This window comes from Salminus brasiliensis, chromosome 11 (assembly GCF_030463535.1).
Source record: "Salminus brasiliensis chromosome 11, fSalBra1.hap2, whole genome shotgun sequence".
Classification (NCBI taxonomy): domain Eukaryota; kingdom Metazoa; phylum Chordata; class Actinopteri; order Characiformes; family Bryconidae; genus Salminus; species Salminus brasiliensis.
Window position 1 is genome coordinate 8,522,114 of NC_132888.1, and position 21,065 is coordinate 8,543,178.

General features: G+C 44.4%; 1 protein-coding gene across 3 annotated transcripts in view; it reads left to right on the forward strand.

Moving 5' to 3' along the window:
- The window catches only part of nlk2 (nemo-like kinase, type 2), a 102,218-nt gene that overhangs the window by 74,838 nt on the left and 6,315 nt on the right, over positions 1-21,065 (forward strand). For all 3 annotated transcript variants that reach the window (XM_072691579.1, XM_072691581.1, XM_072691580.1), the window contains 3 exons: positions 462-547; positions 4,371-4,580; positions 6,623-6,724. In XM_072691579.1, coding sequence (XP_072547680.1) covers positions 462-547; positions 4,371-4,580; positions 6,623-6,724 — 398 coding nt within the window. The remainder of the gene's footprint in view (positions 1-461; positions 548-4,370; positions 4,581-6,622; positions 6,725-21,065) is intronic.

Below are 21,065 nucleotides of genomic sequence, written 5' to 3' on the forward strand. Positions count from 1 at the left end.
GCTCAACAGTCCACATAGTCCCTGCCCCCTAGTCAACAGTTCAAGAGTTGCCATACCCGCATTATAACAATGTAGTAGCAGAAAGGACTTAATGCTGGAGGTCTTTTCAGTGCTTCTTTTGGCACCTCTCTCTTTTCATTGTTCACTTCCATCCATAAGAAAGTGTCGATTAATCGCTGGTCATGTACACAGCGGTGGCTCAGTGGTTAGAGCACTGGGCTGTTGATCATAGGGTTGTGGGTTTGAGAACTGGATCTGCTGAGCTGCTGCTGTTCCAGGGGTGTTGTATGTCAGGTGGGTGTGGTATTGAGTATTCCACAGTATACACAGCTTTTGTACAGCAGGACGTGAATCACCAACAGGACAGCAGCAGCACTGATGCACCAGGATTCAGCTACAGAAAGACCACCAGGAGCGATGGGCTGATTTGGCTCTGTTGTATTTCCCCTCTGTGTCCGCAGGTTTGAAGTATCTGCACTCCGCTGGCATCCTGCACAGAGACATCAAACCTGGCAACCTTCTGGTCAACAGCAACTGTGTGCTCAAGGTGAGTCTAAAGACTGTCGCGATGTAAACACGCCGGCCTGTGATCAGATGTCCTTCCCTGTCAGCCCACATACACTCCAACTGCCCCCGAGCCAGATCCTTACCTTCTACACTATGGCTCTGAGGATACTGTATATAGGCAGTGTGTGTGTGTGTGTGTGTGTGTGTGTGTGTGTGTGTGTGTGTGTGTGTGTGTGTGTGTGTGTGTGTGTGTGTGTGTTTATGTGGCCCCTGGGTGTCTGATGGTGTTTGTTACCTTTTGCTCTCTTCATAAACACACACACACACCATGCCACACTCTCCAGACTAATGTATAATAGTGGTGTGTGTTTCTGTGCTGAGCAAGGCCTCAGTAACAGAGCTCTCACTGAGGGGCTTCAGAAAGACCATACCCATTGTACAGCTCTGGCTCTGTGGGGTCAGGGCCCTTTTGGGATTGATTCATGTGCTCAGCTCCTGACATAAATCTTCATTCGGGAGCTCAAAGACAGATCTCTGCTGTGTGTGTGTGTCTCTCTCCCTCTCTCTCTCTCTCTCTTTTGTATTTCTCCTCCATCTCTCCTCTCTCACTCTTTCTCTCGCTCATTTCTTCTCTTCTTCTGTTTCTCCGCTCTTCTTCTTTTATTCTGTCCTCCCCTTGTCTGCTCTTTCTCCATCCCCCTCTCTCTCTACATTTCTCGCATTTCTTTTCCATTCCTTCTCCTCTCTCCTCCCCTCTTCTCCTATCACTCTCTCTCACTCTCTCTCTTTTTCCTCCCTCATTTCCCCCACTTCTCTCTCCTCCCCTCTCCTCATATCTCTCACTTTCTCTCATTTCTCTCTCTCCTCCCCTCTCCTCATATCTCTCACTCTCTCTCATTTCTCTCACTTCTCCCCTCTCCTCATATCTCTCACTCTCTCTCATTTCTCTCACTTCTCCCCTCTGCTCATATCACTCTCTCTCTCACTTCTCCTCTTTCTCTTTTTCTCCTCTCTCATTTCTCTCACTCTCTCTCTCCTCCCTTCTCCTCATATCTCTCACTCTCTCTTTCTCCTCTCTCATTTCTCTCACTCTCTCTCTCCTCCCTTCTCCTCATATCTCTCACTCTCTCTTTCTCCTCTCTCATTTCTCTCACTCTCTCTCTCCCCTCCCTTCTCCTCATATCTCTCACTCTCTCTTTCTCCTCTCTCATTTCTCGCTCTCTCTCTCTCCTCCCTTCTCCTCACTCTCTCGCTTTCTCCTCTCTCATTTCTCCCACCTCTCCTCTCTCCTCCCTTCTTCTCCTATCTCTCTCTCTTTCTCTCTCTCTCTCTCTGTGTAATTTCCTCCCATCCTCTCACTTCTTTTCCTCTCCTCTTTCTCCCCTCTTACTCCCTTTCTTTCCACTCTCTCCTCCCCTCTTCTCCTCTGTCTCTTACCCTCACACACGTTTCCTCTTTTACTTTCTCTCTCTCTCTCTCTCTCTTTCCAATTGCCCCCTATTCTCCCCTCTTTCTCTTCCCCATTGCTCACCTCTGTCACCTCCCCTCCTCCTTCTTCCTTGCTCTCTCTCTCTTACTACTTTTTCCTATGTCTCTCTCTCTCTCTCATTCTGTGTGTGTGTGTGTGTGTGTGTGTGTGTGCGCAGTAGGTCAGGCAGCTAGAGAAATCTGCTAGAGGGGAGAGAGGGAATAGATCAAGCTCTTAGGCTTCAGACAGGGAATTATTTAGCATGCATTAGCTCATTTATCCTTTAAATCCCATTTCCGGGAAGAGAAAACATTTCCCTCGCTTTAGTGGAAAGTAGCGCTCCCCCTCCGCACCTCGGAGAAGTGTTTGTGTTGGTGTCTGGGTGGGTTCTGTGGGTTTCAGTGACTCTTTGACTGTCTGTCTTCTAACTGACAGGTCTTTATGTACAGAATCAGCGCCTGTGTGTGTGTGTGTGTGTGTGTGTGTTATGAAATCATGCTTTCTTAGGACAGGTTTTCATGTAGTGTGTTCACTCACACACTGCATCGCTCTTCATCCATCTAGTCGGAGAGGTGATTAACGTCTTCTCCTCAAAATATCTCCATTCCTCTCTCTCTGTCCTCCTTCTCTCCCCTCGCTCTCCATCCATGGGGCCCGTTTCATATGATGGGCCTCAGAGCAGTTGGCTGGGATGGAAAGCTGCACTTTGTGAATAATGGGGAGCCAAGGACTGCGCTACATTCATTTTCTCCACCCCTCCTCCTCCTCCTCCTCCCGCTCTATTCCTGTCATTCTGTCCACTAATTTATATTTAGCCAGTCGAGGAAAAGTACTGAGAAGAAAGAGATGCTACTCATTGGTTTATTGAAGGGCTTTCTGAAGTGTGGACTAAGTGGAACGCTATCAGAAATCGTTGTTAGCAGTGCACTGTTTTCAAGGGCCTGTTCAATTCATCACTTCATACAAAATTAGCTTCAGACGCTATGTGTCCAAATATTTGTGGACATAATGGTCGATCAGCTTGGTCATGTTGGCCATGCTGGACAACCAGCTTGATGACACTGATCTTGCTGGTCATGTTGGTTGACCAGCTTTGTAATACTGGTCCTGCTGGTCATACGGTCCAACCAGCTCGCTCATGCTAATCATGCAGGTCACCAGCAGGGTTAAGCTGGTCAATCAGCTTGGTCATACGGTCCAACCAGCTTGCTCATGCTAATCATGCAGGTCACCAGCAGGGTCAAGTTGGTCAACCAGCTTGGTCATACGGTCCAACCAGCTTGCTCATGCTAATCATGCAGGTCACCAACAGGGTTAAGCTGGTCAATCAGCTTGGTCATACGGTCCAACCAGCTTGCTCATGCTAATCATGCAGGTCACCAGCAGGGTTAAGCTGGTCAATCAGCTTGGTCATACGGTCCAACCAGCTTGCTCATGCTAATCATGCAGGTCACCAACAGGGTTAAGCTGGTCAATCAGCTTGGTCATACGGTCCAACCAGCTTGCTCATGCTAATCATGCAGGTCACCAGCAGGGTTAAGCTGGTCAATCAGCTTGGTCATACGGTCCAACCAGCTTGCTCATGCTGGTCATGCGGTTCACCAACAGGGTCAAGCTGGTCAACCAGCTTGGTCATACAAGCCAACCAGCTTGCTCATGCTGGTCATGGGGGTCACTAGCAGGGTCAAGCTGGTCAATCAGATTGATCATACTGGTTGTCTTGCTTGGTCAGGCTGATCATGCTTGTCAAACAATCAAACTCAAGCTAAAACATACCCTGTGCTGTTCAAGAGCTAAACTGGTCAACCAAGCTGGTCCAACTTGAGCTGGCCATGCAGGTTTTTTCAGCTGGGCAGACTAACGTATGCGCTCTGATAGTCCAGATGTCTGAAAGTATGTCTGAGAGTTATGAGAGTATAAATGGTTTGTGATGACTAGTGTTATGGTTGCAGTTTCAGAATGGGGTGCCATAACTGCAGTATCCAAAGGCATTTGGCCTTCGGTCTGCTCCTTCTTTTCTGGAGAATCACCACAAAAGCACCAACAATACAACCTTAGAGAGGAGTAAGATAGCGGTTGCCTTTCTTCAGGACATCCACTCTATGTTTAAACATCATTAAGAACTTAAGTGAGGGTGTGAGACGGTCATCAAGGCCAGGAGAGGCCTTGGACTTGGTGTTTTATCAGTGACCATTCCAAAACTAACAGTTCAGCAGTTCTTGTTGACTGGCAGTGTACTTACATTGTTATTGCTCTTGTTTTCAACCAAGTCAGCATAAAAGACTGCTGTGACTGTTGTGGGATGCTATAAGATCTACCACCTTCTCAAAGTCCCAATCATTCTAAAATCTATGAATTATACAACGCCTTATGTAATCTTCATTTCTCGCCTCAGATCTGCGATTTTGGACTGGCTCGGGTGGAGGAGCCTGACGAGTCACGTCACATGACCCAGGAGGTGGTGACGCAGTACTACCGCGCCCCTGAGATCCTGATGGGCAGCCGCCATTACACCAATGCCATCGACATCTGGTCCGTGGGCTGCATCTTTGCTGAGCTGCTGGGCCGACGCATCCTCTTTCAGGCCCAGAGCCCCATCCAGCAGGTGCTGCTAGAGTTCATTCATATGAAGGCTGTGTACTGGAGTACAAGCCTTACTGCTCAGTTCAGACTTTTTGTGCTGAAAAAAGTGATGCACTCAATGTGCTTTATTCTAAATATCTAAGGATAAGGGTAAGGATAGCCCTCATTAATATCAATATATAATAATAATAAAAGAGAATTTGATTGATGTGAAACTAATGTACATATTGGAAACAAGCCAATTTAGTGCATTACCTTTTTTTTTCTTCCAGTGTGTTTCCTTAGGTCTGACCTTTCTACCCTTGATAGTTCACACACTTGACCCAGATCGACCCATTTTATCATTAAGACCATAGTCTTAGACTGTTGACCTTAAGATCATAGTTTTAATGATGGTCCAGATGGTCCAAATCTGGTTTATAAAAAAAGCTACACTGTATGTCCAGATGTTTGTGGACACCCTCTTCGAATGAATGCATTCAGCTATGTTAAGTTGCACCTATTGCACACACACACACACCTTGTCTAGCCCCTGTAGAGATGTACTGCCAATAGAACAGGACTCTCTGGAGCAGATAAACATGAACCTATTGGCACTGTGCTGCCTAATACCAGGCGTGGGCTAGAGGGGTATAAAGCCTCTCAGCATTGAGCTGTAGAATGATTGTGCTCCATCCAACACTTCTTAGATGAGTTGGGGAGTTAATGCCTTTGATTTAAGAAGAAACAGTAAATGAGCAGGTGTCCCAATACTTTTGTCCATATAGTGTCCGCTGTGCTGCTGAAGAGTTTAACCTCCTAGTTCCAGATAAACCTGGAACGGGTCCGGTAACGGGTCAGACTGTGACCTATTGACCTGTTACTGCATTTTTGCAAATATTGCACAACCATGCAAAAGAATGAAAGACAGAGAGGTCAGTGGGGTTGAGCTAAAGATTCGCAGTTCTTAACTGTCGTTGTGCTGGATTAAGGTGATGGAAGGCTGGGATCATGTCTAAACATGGATACCCTAAGAGTTAAGCCAGTTCTAGGGACCCCATATTCTGCACACTTTGGAAACACTCTGCTCTAAAACACCTGAACCAGCATTTGAACAGCTTGCTAATGAGCTTAATCTGGTTTGCTAGATGCCTGAGGGGAAGAATATATAGGTAGGTCTCCTGGACTGGGATTGGAAACTCCCTCTGTACCTTCTAACACAATAGAGCTTTGATTCTGCTGTTGTGTGCATAGTCATGTAAAGCAAAAGCAAAAGAGCAGCACTTGAGTTGAACGTCAGTGATCAGAGAAACACTCGTTCATGTAAGGGTTAAGGGAGTGGCAAAGGCTACGTTCCCATAGCAGGTAGAAGTGGCCCAAATCGGATCTTTTATGTGAAACAGGTGTGTTATCCATGTGGCAGGGTGAACAGCAGGAAACACACTGAATCTGACATTTAAATGTGATACTTATCCGATATGTAGCAATGGGGATCAGTCAGAACAGCCAGATCTGATTTTTTTTTTTTTTCAATCCAGCACAACGTTGCTCGTAAATGAGGAGAGCTGAGGAGAAGGGGGAAATGGGCAACAGCAGTGAGGGAGGTTTTCAGTGGCGGGATAGTGAGGGAACAGGCCTCATACAAATATTTGGGGTGATGTCTCTGTCTAAACACAGTTAGATGTCCTGTATCGCGGCCGTGTTTGAAGAAAATTCAAAAGTAATGGCTGTATGTGGCCATAGGAGGGCGCTGCTACAGTTTCCAAAGAAAATAAAAAGTAGATAAAAACAAAACAAGGACGCCTAAGCAAATAAGTGGGCGTGTCCTAGTAATGTGCCCTTTTTTTACAATGAGCTTGAACGCATGCTCGGCTGTCAGCCACTGGAACTCGATAGCTTGATAGCTTCTGTGATACTTCAGTTTAGGAGTGTGAACAGTTAAGATAAATGTTGGATTAAACTCACATTAAAAAGAAAATCGGATTTGAGCCACTGTACCAGCCAAAGTGGTGTCTGTTAGCTACTGCTATGAACACGTGAGTAACATCTCTCTCTATCACTCTTCTCTCTCTCTCTGTTTTGCAGTTGGATTTGATCACTGACCTGCTGGGGACTCCATCTCTGGAGGCTATGAGGACAGCCTGTGAGGGGGCAAGAGCGCACATCCTTAGAGGACCCCATAAACAGGTGAATACTTCTTTTACATCTGCATCTACTCTTACCTCTTCTCCTGTACACACTATATTCTTGTCATTGGAGGCATATAGACAGCATGGAAGTGCGAGACCTTTTATTGAAAACTGGAACAGAACCCCTGGTGGAGCTGACTTGGGTTCTGGAATGAAGAAAAATAACACTGTACACCCACACAAAGCTCGAAGCAGCTATTTCACATCTGTCCACCTGACGACGGACAGAGGAGCACAAAACAAGCATATGCACAGGTGGAAGTAGTAATAATGAAACAGGACTAGGGTGGAGACTGGAGGAGATCGGGGTCTCTCATGTCCCTACTGTGGGTTCTCGTTTCCTTTCCTCTCTGAACAGAAAATAAATAGAAAGTCTGTCACTCCGTTTAGTAGTTCCCACTTTACGGCTGTTTCACACCAGCTGGGATGCAGCACTTGGTCCTTAACGGCAGGCGCGACACAAGTTTGGCGAGCAGTTTCTGGTTTTCCTATGATGCGAATACAAGCTAATAAAGGCTTTATTGTCTGTGTATTGTTTACATAAACAAATTATTATTAACTAAATTTAAGCATAACTTTTTTAATTAGCTGTTAAGAGGTGCCCCTCTTAATGAGACACCTACCCATTCATTGTTTGTTCCAAAATCCAAGGCTATTGAAAAAGAGTACACTATGGCCTGAGGATAGCAAGCTCGAATCCAGGGTCATCCTGCTTCGCTATCGGCAGCCGGAGCCTGAGAGCGCACAATTGGCCGTGCTCTCACTGGGTGGGTAGATTGGCTCAGCTAAATTGGGAAGATAATTAGAGTAACCTTTTCTATTGTCCAGGGAAGGCCTTCTACTCATTTTGGGACGTTGCTGTGAGGATTTGATTGCATTAGTGAGGTCAGGATGTTGGATGATTACCACCCCACCCCAACTCCCCAACTCATCCCAAAAGCACTGGATAGAGCATCAGCCATTATTCCAGAGGACACAGTTTCACTGCTCCACAGCTTAATGCTGGGGGGCTTTATACCCTTCCAGCCCAGGCTTTACTTTAGGTATGGTGCAGATAGGTTCATGTTGATCTGCTCTAGAGAGTGCTATTCTATTCACACTGGACAAGCTGTGTGTATGTGTGCATATTCTTTAGAAGGAGTGTCCACAAACATTTGGACATATGATTCCTCTACTCTTTTAGACAGCAGTGCCTGTTTCTACTATAAATAAACACTCATATCCTATTAACAACTGACTTTATTGAAATTCATCCACATCAACTAACATTTACTGACCTTTTACAGCATTTTCATTATCTGTAATCATCTCCTAAATTAAAGGTGGAGATATTGCACCGCGGACCTGGAGCATCATGCATGTAGGATGCGCCTGTGTACCCTTGTTTAAAACTGCAGGAGCGTCTGCTACAGACTAGTCCTTTAGGCTTGGGTTGTGGCCTAGATACAGTGAAGGGAAAATTCCTTATATTGACATATCTGGTCCCTAGAAGACTGATTATGGAGTACTCTCATGGTTCGTCTGTTCTTGGCCGGTAATTGGTTGCTCCTGCTGAGTGACAGCACCTACTGACCACTCACGCTGCGTCTTCGGGGGTCTCAGGACCCTGCCGTTTTCCTGCGAAAAGCTCCAGCTGCGCTCTCTGCTGGGTTTCCTGGAGCTGAGCCCTCTCCGGCTCCCTCTCTTCACTTTCTGCCCTCTGCCATAACGCATCTACCGCCTGACTGATTGGCCTGCTGACGTGAGCGGGGAGAGGTGTTTTTTTTCACGGCTGTAACAAATAAATTCTCATAGTTCCTTTCACTTCCTGCGATTGCCGTATCCAGCAGTAGTGCCGAGGGAGAGATTCGCACCTCGTGTTCTTCCTGATTGAAAGGATGATGTGATTGAATTTCTGATTGGTGTGATGTTTTGGGGTGGGGGTGGAGGTTTGGGGGTTGGGGGTGGTCATGCATTCAACTTTAGTTTCATGGCATTTTATTTATGGTGTTCAGCCCAAGGTCTGATCTAGACTGACTTACTGTCATGCAAAACATTGTATCTCCACATTGTATCACAAACATTGTATGGCAACTTTACAGGAGAAGGAAAAAGCCTTCTTACTTTTAATGAAAATAAATGTAAAATGATTGTATTCCAGGTCATTTTGGACTATTTCTATTGGTCCATTCATCATGACTTTCTGACACAATGTAAAGAACAACTGCCAGACTCACATTATATCAAAACGTGAAAAACCTAAAAAATTGAGATACAAGGTTTGTCCATGACAGCAATGATTTGAAAGATGTAACACAGGTAGGCTAGGTCTTGTTAGGTTAGGCTAGGTCTTGTGGTGTGTGTGTGCCTGGCCAGGGAACTGAACCAAACTCTGCCAGTGGAAGGCATTGTTGATGGCTACTAAGCTACACCAACCACTGTTCTGAGTTAGATGATATCAGAGGTCTTGGGTGTGGGGGGGGGGTTTCTGCACTTGTACACCCTTAATAATTAGAATTAGACACACAGGTTACAGTCATCACACAGCAGAACAGAATTCAACCTCCACCCTTCCAGCCCTTCACCATTAGACCCATTGGTGGCAATGAACACACTCTCTCACACTAGGGAATAGGGTCAACACACATATCTGGAGATGTGATCAGCCACCCCAGCACCCAAAGAGCAGTTGGTTAGGTGGTTGCTCAAGAGTAACTCAGTGAGAAAGCACTGTTTCTTCTTGCTACACCAAAGTGTATATAATGTACATTTAACTTACACATCTATGACCTTCAGACAGTACTGTTTTATAACACTAGTATTAATCTAATATTAAAATTTACTTAGATACTTTACATAAGAATATTGGAGTAATTTTCTTTAGGGGGAAAAAATCAGTTCATTGTCAAATCTCAGATTTCATTACAATATGATTTAATTCAGTTAGCTTTTTTGTGTATTTTGGAATTATGTCTCAAACTATACTGATTGGACAAATGTAACTAAGGTATTTATACAGCAGTATATAGTGAACTAACTATAATTACTATAGTGTTAGATACATATTAAAATATACTATATAATTATATATATAAATAGCAAAGGAGCTATATTTACTGTGTGGTTATAATATATAGTAAATGACCTGCATGTACTATATAGTTAGTTACTATATGTTTACTTAATAATAAGTAAATATATGTTCTGTAAAGTTGTACATAAATACTAAAGGAACTATATGTACTATATACTTATACAAAGAGTAAAATAACTATGTTTTAGTTTTGAACCCTGTAGCTGATCTATGCACTGTGTAAATAGTACTGGATGAATGGACCAATAGAAATGCTCTAAATTAATTGGAATAAACTCTTATTTTACATTCAGAGCTCAGAACATTTTTAACCTTTTCTTATAAAGTCACTATTGTAGAGATAAAATGTTTTTCACTGGGCAGTGGCAATATGTACTATGTAGTTATATGTAAACAGTAGGGTATATGTATGTGCTATACATATATAAACATAGTAAAGGAGCTATATGTACTGTGTAGTTAATTATTATGTATTTACTTAATAATAAGTACATTTATGTACTATAAAGGCACACATAAATAATAAAGGAACTATATGTTCTCTATAGTTATATAAATAGTAATTAAACTTTCATTAACTTTCATTCAAAACACCATTTTAACCTTCTCCATTTTGGAGATACATGTTTTTCATTGGACAGCGACGACATGTACTAAATAGTTAGTATTTTTATTATTTTTATTATTATTATTATTATTATGGAATCTAATCAATTATAATGATCAGTATTGTTAAACTGCCATCTTGAGATTAAAACATCCCAATGCATCTGTGTATTTTTATACCCCTAGTGTGTGTGTGTGTGTGTGTGTGTGTGTGTGTGTGTGTGTGTGTGTGTGTGCGTGCGTGCGTTTGGAGCTGGGTGTTGGCTCTGCGGTCCTGAGCAGCCGCACTGAGAAAGCGATACCCCGTGGAGAACAGGAACTGCAGCGCAAGCGCTGTGGCCGTCTGCTTCCTGCCTCACATCGACCCACTGCCTGGCCAGTTGCCATACACACACACACACACACACACACACACACACACACGCACACACTTGTACATCTTACTCACCTGCTAAACCTGCTGTTTACCATGCCAGCAAGAACTAGACCATATAACTCCGCCCTTCCTCTCTTACCACCATATATCACACACTCAGCTACTGTCACAGCCTTCCACATCAACTTACGCACACACACACACACACACACACACACACACTGACACATGCGCGTGCAAACACACACAATTACACACGCACTCACAAACACACTGGCTGACATTTGGCTGACCTTGTCACTCGACGCTCTCGCTCTCTCTCCTGTGTGTGGCTGCCAGGCCCCAGAGCAGGATGTTTTAATCACATCTATCGACTACTGCTCCATTTACAGGGGCTTCTGGGGGGAGGTGGGGGTGTTTGAGGGAGAGGGTGATGGGAGGGGGCGTCTGGAAGTTTTTTTTTTTTACAGAAGCAAGGGCTGACCGCCATCTCCCACAAACACTGGGTTACGTATGTAGGAATCAGCCATAACATTTAATACCACCTGCATAAGGTGTAACCCCCCGTGCTGCCAAACCAGCTCTGACCACATTAGCTTTTATCTGGCCTTGAGTGCCCATGAGCCTCTGGGTCACCAGTTGTCCTTCCTTTGAGCACTATTGGTAAGCCTGATTCCCACTGCATACCAGTAATGCTCTGACCCAGTTGTCTAGTTGCCTCGTCCTTGTTAAAGTGGCTCAGATTCTTATGCTTGCTCTTCCTACACATCACCTTCAAGAACTGACTGTTCCCTTGCTGCCTAATATGTAAATCCCACCCTTGACAGGTGCCACTGTAACCAGATAATCAGTGTTATTCACTTTACCTGTCAGTGGTTTTAATGTTATGGCTGATAGAGGTTCACAGACACATTTGGATATTCATGTTGGATTCAGGCTTTTCAGTGATGACATGGTTGAATGAGGCCCCTTATGATATACAGCACTGTATAAAGATTTAATCCGGTCCTAAACCTGAACCTTGAGTGTCTATTGATCAAGCATAGACTGACCACATAGAAATCCACCAACTACAGATAATAGGTGGATGATGGACACAAAAATCCACCAGTTAGACACCTGCGAGAGTCAGAAGGCCAGTTTTTCAGCCCTTCTTCATAGCCTTGTAACTTTAGTTGTGAGTCACGTACGATCTCACAATGAGACACAATAGAAAGGATGGGCTCTACAGATCCAGTAAATATTTGAACCATATTTCTGCGCTGTATTATCACAGAGATATTAATAACAATGCTGCTGATGCGCCGGTGAGTTCATAGACCCCAGAGGGTCAAATATGACATTTTCTGCAGATTTCTATTTAGTCACTAAATGTAACATTTTGGGAAAATAAAACATTGCATATAAAATGTACCATGATATTTGTACATGCTATGCTTATTTTTTATATGCAGCATTAGCATTGCAGCATTAAAGTGTGCAGTGTGACATTTGACCAGACATGCCCAAACCTGTCAGAAATCACAAAAGCGATTGACCGGTCCAAACTCATAATTTCGGCTCCTAATGTCTTACCTTAAAGGGAGCTCACTTTTAGAGCTTTCATCTGGCGGAAGCTTATTTTAGAGTTCATTCTGGTTATTTTTATTATACAGTAGCTATTCCGGACTCGGAAGAAATACATCAAAGGCAGATAAATCCTTTTCCAGGTCTGCATCAATTTAAATAGAGCCTTTGTTATTTCTCAGAAACCTTGCGCGTCCCAAAAAAATGATCTAGAAGAGTGAACATGCTGACAGGTTTCTGGGCTAGGTGTCGTGTTCGTTGTGCTTTGTATTGTATTGACGGTCCTCGTTATGTGGGGAGAGATTGGCAGGCTGGTGAAGTCGGAGCACAGAAGAGCAGGATGGAGTTAAGGGTGTTTCTCTGAGCCGGAGCTTTAATGAACGTGGAAAGAAAAGGCTGATTTCCTCCACTTCGCTGCTGCTGCTGCTTGTCTTTTCCTGCCTTTTCTTCCCTCCTCTTGAGAAGGAGAGAAGCCAATCAAGACGTCTTTCTAATAGAATGGAGAGAGAAAAGGACAGGCACGAGATTGGCTGAAAACAGAGGGTCTCCAGACGGGCAGAGGACTCAGAAAGGCGTCTCCCAGGTCTTTCAGCACCAGCGTGGGTTCAAGGCCCGTCCAAGAAACAGGAGAGGGGACGAGAGAGAGAGTGCAAGAGTGGAAGGAAGGAGAGGAAAGAGCGAGGGATCTAAAACGAGGCCTAGCCTTTAAAGATTGACTCAGCTGCCTTCACTGGGGACCTCATTACTCCTATTAATTTTGCAAGGCTCTCAGCATCAGTGGAGGGAGAGCGGGCTTTTAGGCTCCTCTGTAGCCTCTGCTGAACTGTCGTGCAGATAGAAGGAGAGAGAGAGAGAGAGAGCGAGGGACACAGAGAGGCTGAATCAGTTCCCCCCCTGCCTTATCTGCTGCTCTGCTCTGCACCACCTGTCTTTTGTGTATGTAAAAAGCTGGCAGGATAGCGAGAGACAGATGTATGTATGAGGCCATGCTGTTTTCTCTGCCTGGGCTGAGAGGCGGCACCATCAGATCATGTTTCCACCTCCACACACGCTCAGTCAACACACACATACACAGATACTCTCAGTGTCCTCAGCAGAGGGTGGACTGATAGTTCAGTAGGTGCAGTGGGAGATGGAGAAGGGGAGTTATGGGGTGAATGGGGAGTGGGGCTTTGGGCTTTGAGCTTTGGAGGGGGTATCCATGGTCAAAGCTGGGACAGATGTGGCCTCCCAGAAGGACTGTGTATATATGTATATATGTATGTGTGTGTGTGTGTGTGTGTGTGTGTGTGTGTGTGTGTGTGTGTGTGTGTGTGTGTGTGTGTGTGTGTGTGTGTGGCCTGCTCCTTTTGTCTTTCCCAGAGCTATAGGGCACAGATGGCTGGCTGACCCTGTTCCCCAGCCCACAGCAGTGTTCCTTCCAGCATACTGTAACCACTGGCATTAGCACACCACAGCAGAGCCAGCAGGTTCAGAATGCTTACTGAAGCCTCCACACTAGGGCTGCACGATATTGGAAAAAAACCTGACATTGCAATAGTTTTTTGCAATAGAAATCAATGATCCAACATGTCCTGGTGTTTTTAATGCACTGCGATTTAATGCAATTGCGCATACCCATGTTGTGATGATGATGCAGAAACGATATATTGTGCAGCCCTACTCTACACTGTACTAGAAGTCAGATTGGAAGCAGGGCTACACCATGCATCACATCATGCATCAACCCCTTAAAAAACCTACACCCCGCCGGCGGACCGAAAGTGTTATTACGAACATCTATTACCAGAGAAAGGCCCCACAAGTTTCTACAGAAGCAGTATTGTAGTTACTGTAGCCTTAGTGTGTAATAAGCAGTGGAGTTGTATTGGCCTTTAATCTTTTGAACCCTAGGTTTATTATTCTGTCATTACTCCTGTTTTTTTTTTTTAATGCAGAAACTACTATGAATGACTTGGTAAGAGTTTAGCACCATTTTGTGGAGTCCCACAAGGTTCTGTTTTAGGGTCTCTTAAAATGTTAATTTTGTAGTAATGCAGTTTTGAGGGTAACGACTAAAGTGTAGGCCTGCGTATGGGCTTTAAGGAGTTAATATAAGAGAATTCCACTGCAAAAGTCAATATGTTGTCAAGTTGTCCAGATAAATCAGAGTGGTCTGGTGTGATTTAGTGCATTGTTGTGAAACTGAGTGAGTGGCTTCTTTGCTGTGGTGGCCAATAGTAGTACATGTAAACAACAGGGAACCAAGAAAATGGCCTGCATGTCCCTTTCCACCATGAATGTAGGGATCCCCCTTAGCCAAGTTTCAGCTCCCCTTCTGCGGACACTGGCATGAGAAAAAACACAGTCACGAGACCTTGTTCACGTAGCAACCCGTATTCCCATAACTAGCAGCGCCTGCAGGTGATGTGCTGCTTTCCAGTATCAACAACAGGATATTGTCTTGCCCTCCTGATATTCTCACCGGCTTTAACTAGGGCTTTCGCTAGTGGACTGAGTGGATGTAAAAGGATTTTGGAATTGGCTTGTTGTCAAGCTTAGTTTTGGTTATGCTGGATTTTTTATTAATGGTTCACAGTTTTCCACTTCCATGTGCCTTACTCTCATTATTTAACTATTCTAAGCTAAATACAGGGTGACCTTCTAGTAATCCCTTTAACACACCTACACCACACCTACAGGACACCTATTTTTCCTGTCACTTAATAATAACAACTCAATTTCCCAGTATTTTCCATGCTACAGAAGAATAGACCTTGCCACATGGACAGCTGGGAATATCAGAGGACTAATTTGTTGCAATATAATTATGTCCCAATATAGTCACAATAAAGTATTCTGTCCATATTGTGCCGCCCTAGATGACTAGACTTAGGAAAAAGAAACAGTGCTGCTTTCCTTTCCTTTTCTAATCTCTGATGAAAGAGATCAGTCGAGTTGAGCTTTCAAGTCTCTTCATTCCATCAGAAGCTGTTTGAGCTCTATAAATAGAGAAAATCTGCTTAGAAATTAGACTCCTGCAGGACCGCAGGGATGTTCTCCATCACCTTCTCAGCTTTAACACTTAGCCAAATGAGACCGGGCATCAGCAAGAGCCTGCCAGCACTGTGCATCTGACTGCTCTCTCTTTAACCACAGCTAAGTGCTGGCATTTGGATTGAAACGGGAAGCTGTACAGCAAATCAGCTTTCACTCAGGCCTGTGTGTGTGTGTGTGTGTAAGAGAGAGGTAGGAACTATGAGGAAAAGTTGCTGTCATTGCGTCAACTAACAAAACGACCATGGTGTCGTTTAAATATACTGAACATTTCAAAAGTCTCTATATACACATTGATACGCAGTGTGTGTATACCATTGTGTACTATCATATTTATTACACCTGTTATAATATCTTTAATACTAACAACTAAGATTTAGATAATCATGAAATTTTCATCAGCACTACTACTGTTTACTCCTCAGATTGTAACTCTGTAGGCGTGCTGCCCTGGCATATGCAGGAGGGAGCAGTAGGCTGTTTGCTGCTAGTCAGACTGCAGTCCTACACAGCAGAGTTATTGGAATTGGGTAGTTCTTTAGTTTGGGACTCTTTATACAATCGTAACTTTAACTTTACTTTATGTTTACGCTTTCCTTTAAGCTTGTCATCGGCCCAGCGATGCTGCGTCGGCAGCAGTTTAAAAAGAGGCAGTGGCTGGCAAAGGGCAGTCCCTGCCCTCCTAGTGTCGGAAGCATTGCTGGAGCCAGGGGGAGATACGAGTGGGTTTGGCATTACCAGATTGGCAAAGAAAGGGAACAATTTGACAAATTAATTATTTTAGAAATACACATTAGTGTTTTTGTTTATCAATTAATCACATTTTCATTTATTTTCAAGTTTATAGTCTGGTTTGGGGACAAATATTGGTGTATAAAAAAAAATAGAAATCATAATTATGGTGCATAATTATTTAGGTGGTGTAATAAACCATGAATTTAATACTTAAACTGTTTATTTTGTAATTATTATTATACGTTTATAACCTGGAGACACAAAGGATCCCCAATTAGACTGGGTTTTATCTGTGGTATATCCCTAAAACTGTCCCATTTATAGCAGGAACATTCCCACAGAGATGCTCAATCTCAGCACAACACTTTATTCTGCAACATCTCGTTTTCTCTCTCTTAATCACTTCCTCTTTTGGCTCACATTTCCGTTACACACGCCGCTAACGCTGTCAGACAGCACAGAGAGCACCCTGTTCACCCCAGCACACACTGTGGCGTCTCTATTGTCTCTGTCAGTGCCGGCTTGCAAAATTGCTGCTCCTGGATGAGAACAGAGAGCTTAGCTAACACTTTCTGCACCCCTACTTATTATGAGTTCTTTATACTAAAGCTCACTGCTTTATATACAATAGCAGCTCATGCAGAGCAGCTGTAAATGTTAGGCACCGTTTTTTTTTATATTTTAGGTATTTTTGGAATATCTTGTATCTTGTATAGTTAATAATACACAGATCAAGCATAACGTTGGCAAGAACGGACAAACAGTGAACCGACGACAGGGTCATGGGCACCTAAGGCTCACTGATGCTCATAGCGGCCCCACCTCACAGCTTACAGGACCTAAAGGATCTGCTGCTAACGTCTCGGTGCCAGATACCACAGGACACCTTCAGAGGTCTTGGGAAGTCTGTTAGGGCAGCACAAGGGGGACCTAACTCAATATTAGGCAGGTGGTGCTAATGTTATGGACGATCGATGTCTACTGTAATTAACTGCTTACAGTCTTTTTTGTTGAGTTAGGTGGCTTGTGAGTTGCTCACCCCTTGTTCTGTATATTAATGTTCTAATAAATACTATAAATATTAGTATATGCTTTGTTTGGGGTGCTGTACAGGGGACAGTTACTTTGCGACTGGACTGGACTGGACTGCATCGATCCCAGTTTGGTGGGGAGCAGGGAAATACCCAGACCGTACTGAACTCCATTCCACTAAGACCAGTAAATAACCAATGTACAATCAATGAAGTAAGAAAGAAGAGTACAGTAAAAGACAGTAAACACTGTATAGGTTATTAAATTAATAAACGTGATCCAGGTTTGTGACAACTAAGACTAAGATAAATAGAACAGCTCAGCTAAAGGCTCGATTCTCAGCGCAGATTTAGAGGATTTATTCACTCATTATTTTCAAGTCAGAAAAAACATGAAATTTGACCAGGGGTGCCCAAACTTTTGAATAAGCCACATCCTGCACCAAAAGCTATCAAACAGACGAGGCCTGTGCTCTCATCTGTCCACACCGGCCCCACTCTCAGGTGCAGCGGGACACTCCTCCCCTTCAGTCTCACTGGCTTGCCTGCCTGCTGCTGACAGGTGTGTGGTGTTGTTGTTTTCGTGCAGGCAGGTCAATGGCTTGTGTGTGTGTGTGTGTGTGTGTGTGTGTGTGTGTGTGTGTGTGTGTGTGTGTGTGTGTGTGTGTGTGTGTGTGTGTGTGTGTGTGTGTGTGTTAGAGGGAGAGGTGGCTCAGGGCGCTCAGACAGACAGACAGACAGACAGACAGACTCAGTAGAGGAGGGGCAGGGTGAGACCAGGCTGGGAAAGGCTGTGTGCTGCACCTGTTGCTGAAACGTGCTGGGCCTGTTGGGGTTTAGTGGCTCAGAGGGAGTTCACGTGGACGTGGCCCCACAGGAAGCTGGGCTTCATTAGCTCTCTGAGCTGCAGGCCGGCGCTGCGGCCTGGGCCTCGGCTTGTAGAGAGACAGAAGCCAGCTTTTATTTTCGTGTTCTAAAGCGTGTGGTTTTTCGGGTGCCGTTCTGTTGCAGTGCCGCTTGTCTGCGAATAGAGCGGTGCACTAAAATGCAGAGCTTGCTTTTGGACTGTGATGTGTTTATTTAGCAGACTAAAGAACTCGACTGGGAACTCTGCGTAGAAGAGACGAAAACAAGAGTACAGACAGTTCAGAACCTCGGTTGACCTCTCTGTGCTCTGCGCACAAATGGGTCCTTTCATACTTTTACAGAACGTTGGCGGAAACCTCATTCAACCTAATGAGAAACCTAATGAAGCGCTCAGCCCAGGTCTCCAATCTGCAGGAGTTGTTCTTCGTTTCAGACGATGTTTGTTTGGTTTGCACGTGGAAGGTCAAAACTGTTAATCAGGATGAATCAGATTTAGCTAAGAGACGTTGACCCATGATGTCTAGCAGCACGCTGAGGGGTGGGGGAAGAGGGGGGGCAGTCTTCCCACCTAGGTCTAGAAGAAAGCCAGCTACCTAAATCCCTCAGTGCTGCTCAGGACGTCTGCGTTTGGTCCGCGTAGAGGCAAGGCAGCACCTCAGCTGACATAACGGTCATACAGTCAAGGCTCTGAAAGCACCTTGATTGAAACTTTGATTAGTCAACTTTTTTGGCTGTATTAGTGCATTACCATTACATCAGTCTCCCCCTACAGGCAGGAAGTGGAATTTACGCTGTGAGCCACCACTTAATGGCACGCTTACATGAATTTCTGGATGAGCTAAGAGATACAGAACTGTCACTGAAAGTGGAAAAAGCACGTGGACCGAGGCAAGAGAGTCCATTAAATGGACAAATGTATTGGGACACTTGCATATTCAATGTTTCTTCCGAAATCAAGGGGTTCACTATGTGTGTGTACTACCGCATGTGTAGTCACGTGTCTTTGGCCCTATCTATTACGAACGTGGTTCTTTGTGCAACAATAAGTGGTTATTTTATGGAATCACTCAAAGAACCTTTTGAAGCACCTTTATTTTTTTGATGAGCCCTGCTGGCAATCATCCGGGAGCTGTTGTGGATCTTGTGAAGATAAATTTCCACTGTGCCTCGACTCACAGCTTGCATTCTCACTTAACTCTCTCCCATTTAATTACTATTTAATTCCCCTGTAAAAGTGCAGGTGCTTGCCGTTTACAGTGAAGTATTTAGCAGGAAAGTCTGGAGCAGAGCATTTGATATAGTTACACTATGGAAAATGCATTCAGGTACGGGGGTAGCCAAACTTATTTTAGACTCTGAGGGTGAGCCTGATTTACAGTACTGCCAAAATAGCCAAAACGATATTTGTCTCTCTCTCTCTCTCTCTCACTGCAGCCAGAGTACTATGTGTAACAGCCTCTTTAGCATCTCCATTGTCTTCCTGTGTAAAGGCCAACAGAGTTGTTGTCACCAGAGTGTGTGTGTGTGTGTGTGTATGTGTGGCCGTCTGTTCTGCTGGATTGCTCGCTCTGTCTCTAATGCGAGGGTGGAATGTGTTGGAGCGGCCGGCATGCCGGCATAGCTGAAAGGCCGTGCTGGTGATGTCATGCGTCGGCCCTCCTGACTCATCATTAGCTCAAATGAGCTTTTGCATCACGGGGCATGGAGAGGCCCTTAGCCTCCTCTTCATCTGTCTAGAGCTGCTTCTCTCCTTAATCCTAAGCTAAAGCCTTTGAATGCTTCTGCACATTACCTCCCTGACTTCCAGTGAGGAAACACTCAATAACAAATCCTCAAAATACTAAATAGAGACTCCTAACATTCACAGCTGGAACAGGTAACAATTACCCCTGAATGCTCTCAGTGCCTTACACAGACAGGTTCACAGTACACTAATGCCAGACACACACACACACACACACATATATATACATGAACACACAAACAGATGGTACATGTTTACAGTCTTAAAAACGTTCCACTGTAGCTCTGTTTTCAAAACCTCCCCAAAGGCTTCTGGGTACAACCCTTGGAGATACTGATGCTACACATCTTTCCGTATCTCTCCTCTCCTCTTCTCTCGTCTCCTCTCCTCTTTGTTCCTCATCTCTTCTCGTTGCTTCTCTGCTCACTTCTTACTTTCTTCTCTTTTTCTTCTCTTCACTTATTTTCTCTTCCCCTTGTCTTTTCTCTTCTCGTCTCTTCTCTCCTCGTCTCTTTTCTTCTTTCTTTGTCTCTCCTATTATCTCCTCTTCTTTCTTTCGTCCTCTTCTCTTCTCATCTCTCTTCTTTTTTTCTCTTCTCTCCTTGTCTCTTTTCTTCTCTCCTTGTTTCTCCTATTATCTCCTCTTCCCTTCTTTCTTCCGTCCTCTTCTCTTCTCTCCTCGTCTCTCTTCTTTTTTCTCTTCTGTCCTCTTCTCTCCTCGTCTCTCTTCTTTTTTCTCTTCTGTCCTCGTCTCCTCTCGTCTCTTATCTCATCTTCTCGCCTCTTCTCTCCTTTTCTCTTTTCTTCTCTCCTTGCCTTTTCTTTGTCTCTCCTCTTCCCTTCTTTCTCCCGTCCTCTTCTCTTCTCTCCTCTTCTCTCTTCTTTTTTCTCTTCTGTCCTCATCTCTTCTCGTCTCTTATCTCCTCATCTCTCATCTTCTTTCCTCTTCTCTCTATCGTCCTCTTCTCTCCTCGTCTCTCGTCTTCTCTCCTCATCTATCAGCCTTCTCTCCTCTTCTTGCCTCTTTTCTCCTCGTCTCTTTTTTCCCTCCTTGTCTCTCCTATTATCTCCGCCAGAGATCTATTTTCTGGACCGATCCTGGGCTCGAAGACCAAACGTACCGACCTCAGAGAGTGTGTACTAATTATTAATTACTTCTTTTTTGGATGGCAGTGTTTTGGGTGCATATTTGCCTTTCACGTTCACCTGCTGTGATGACCCCGTAAAGCCAGCTGTTACTGTTAATTAAGTTAGGAACAGGGTGGAAACATTGAGCCCTGACGAGTTTGATCTGAAAGTAAAAAA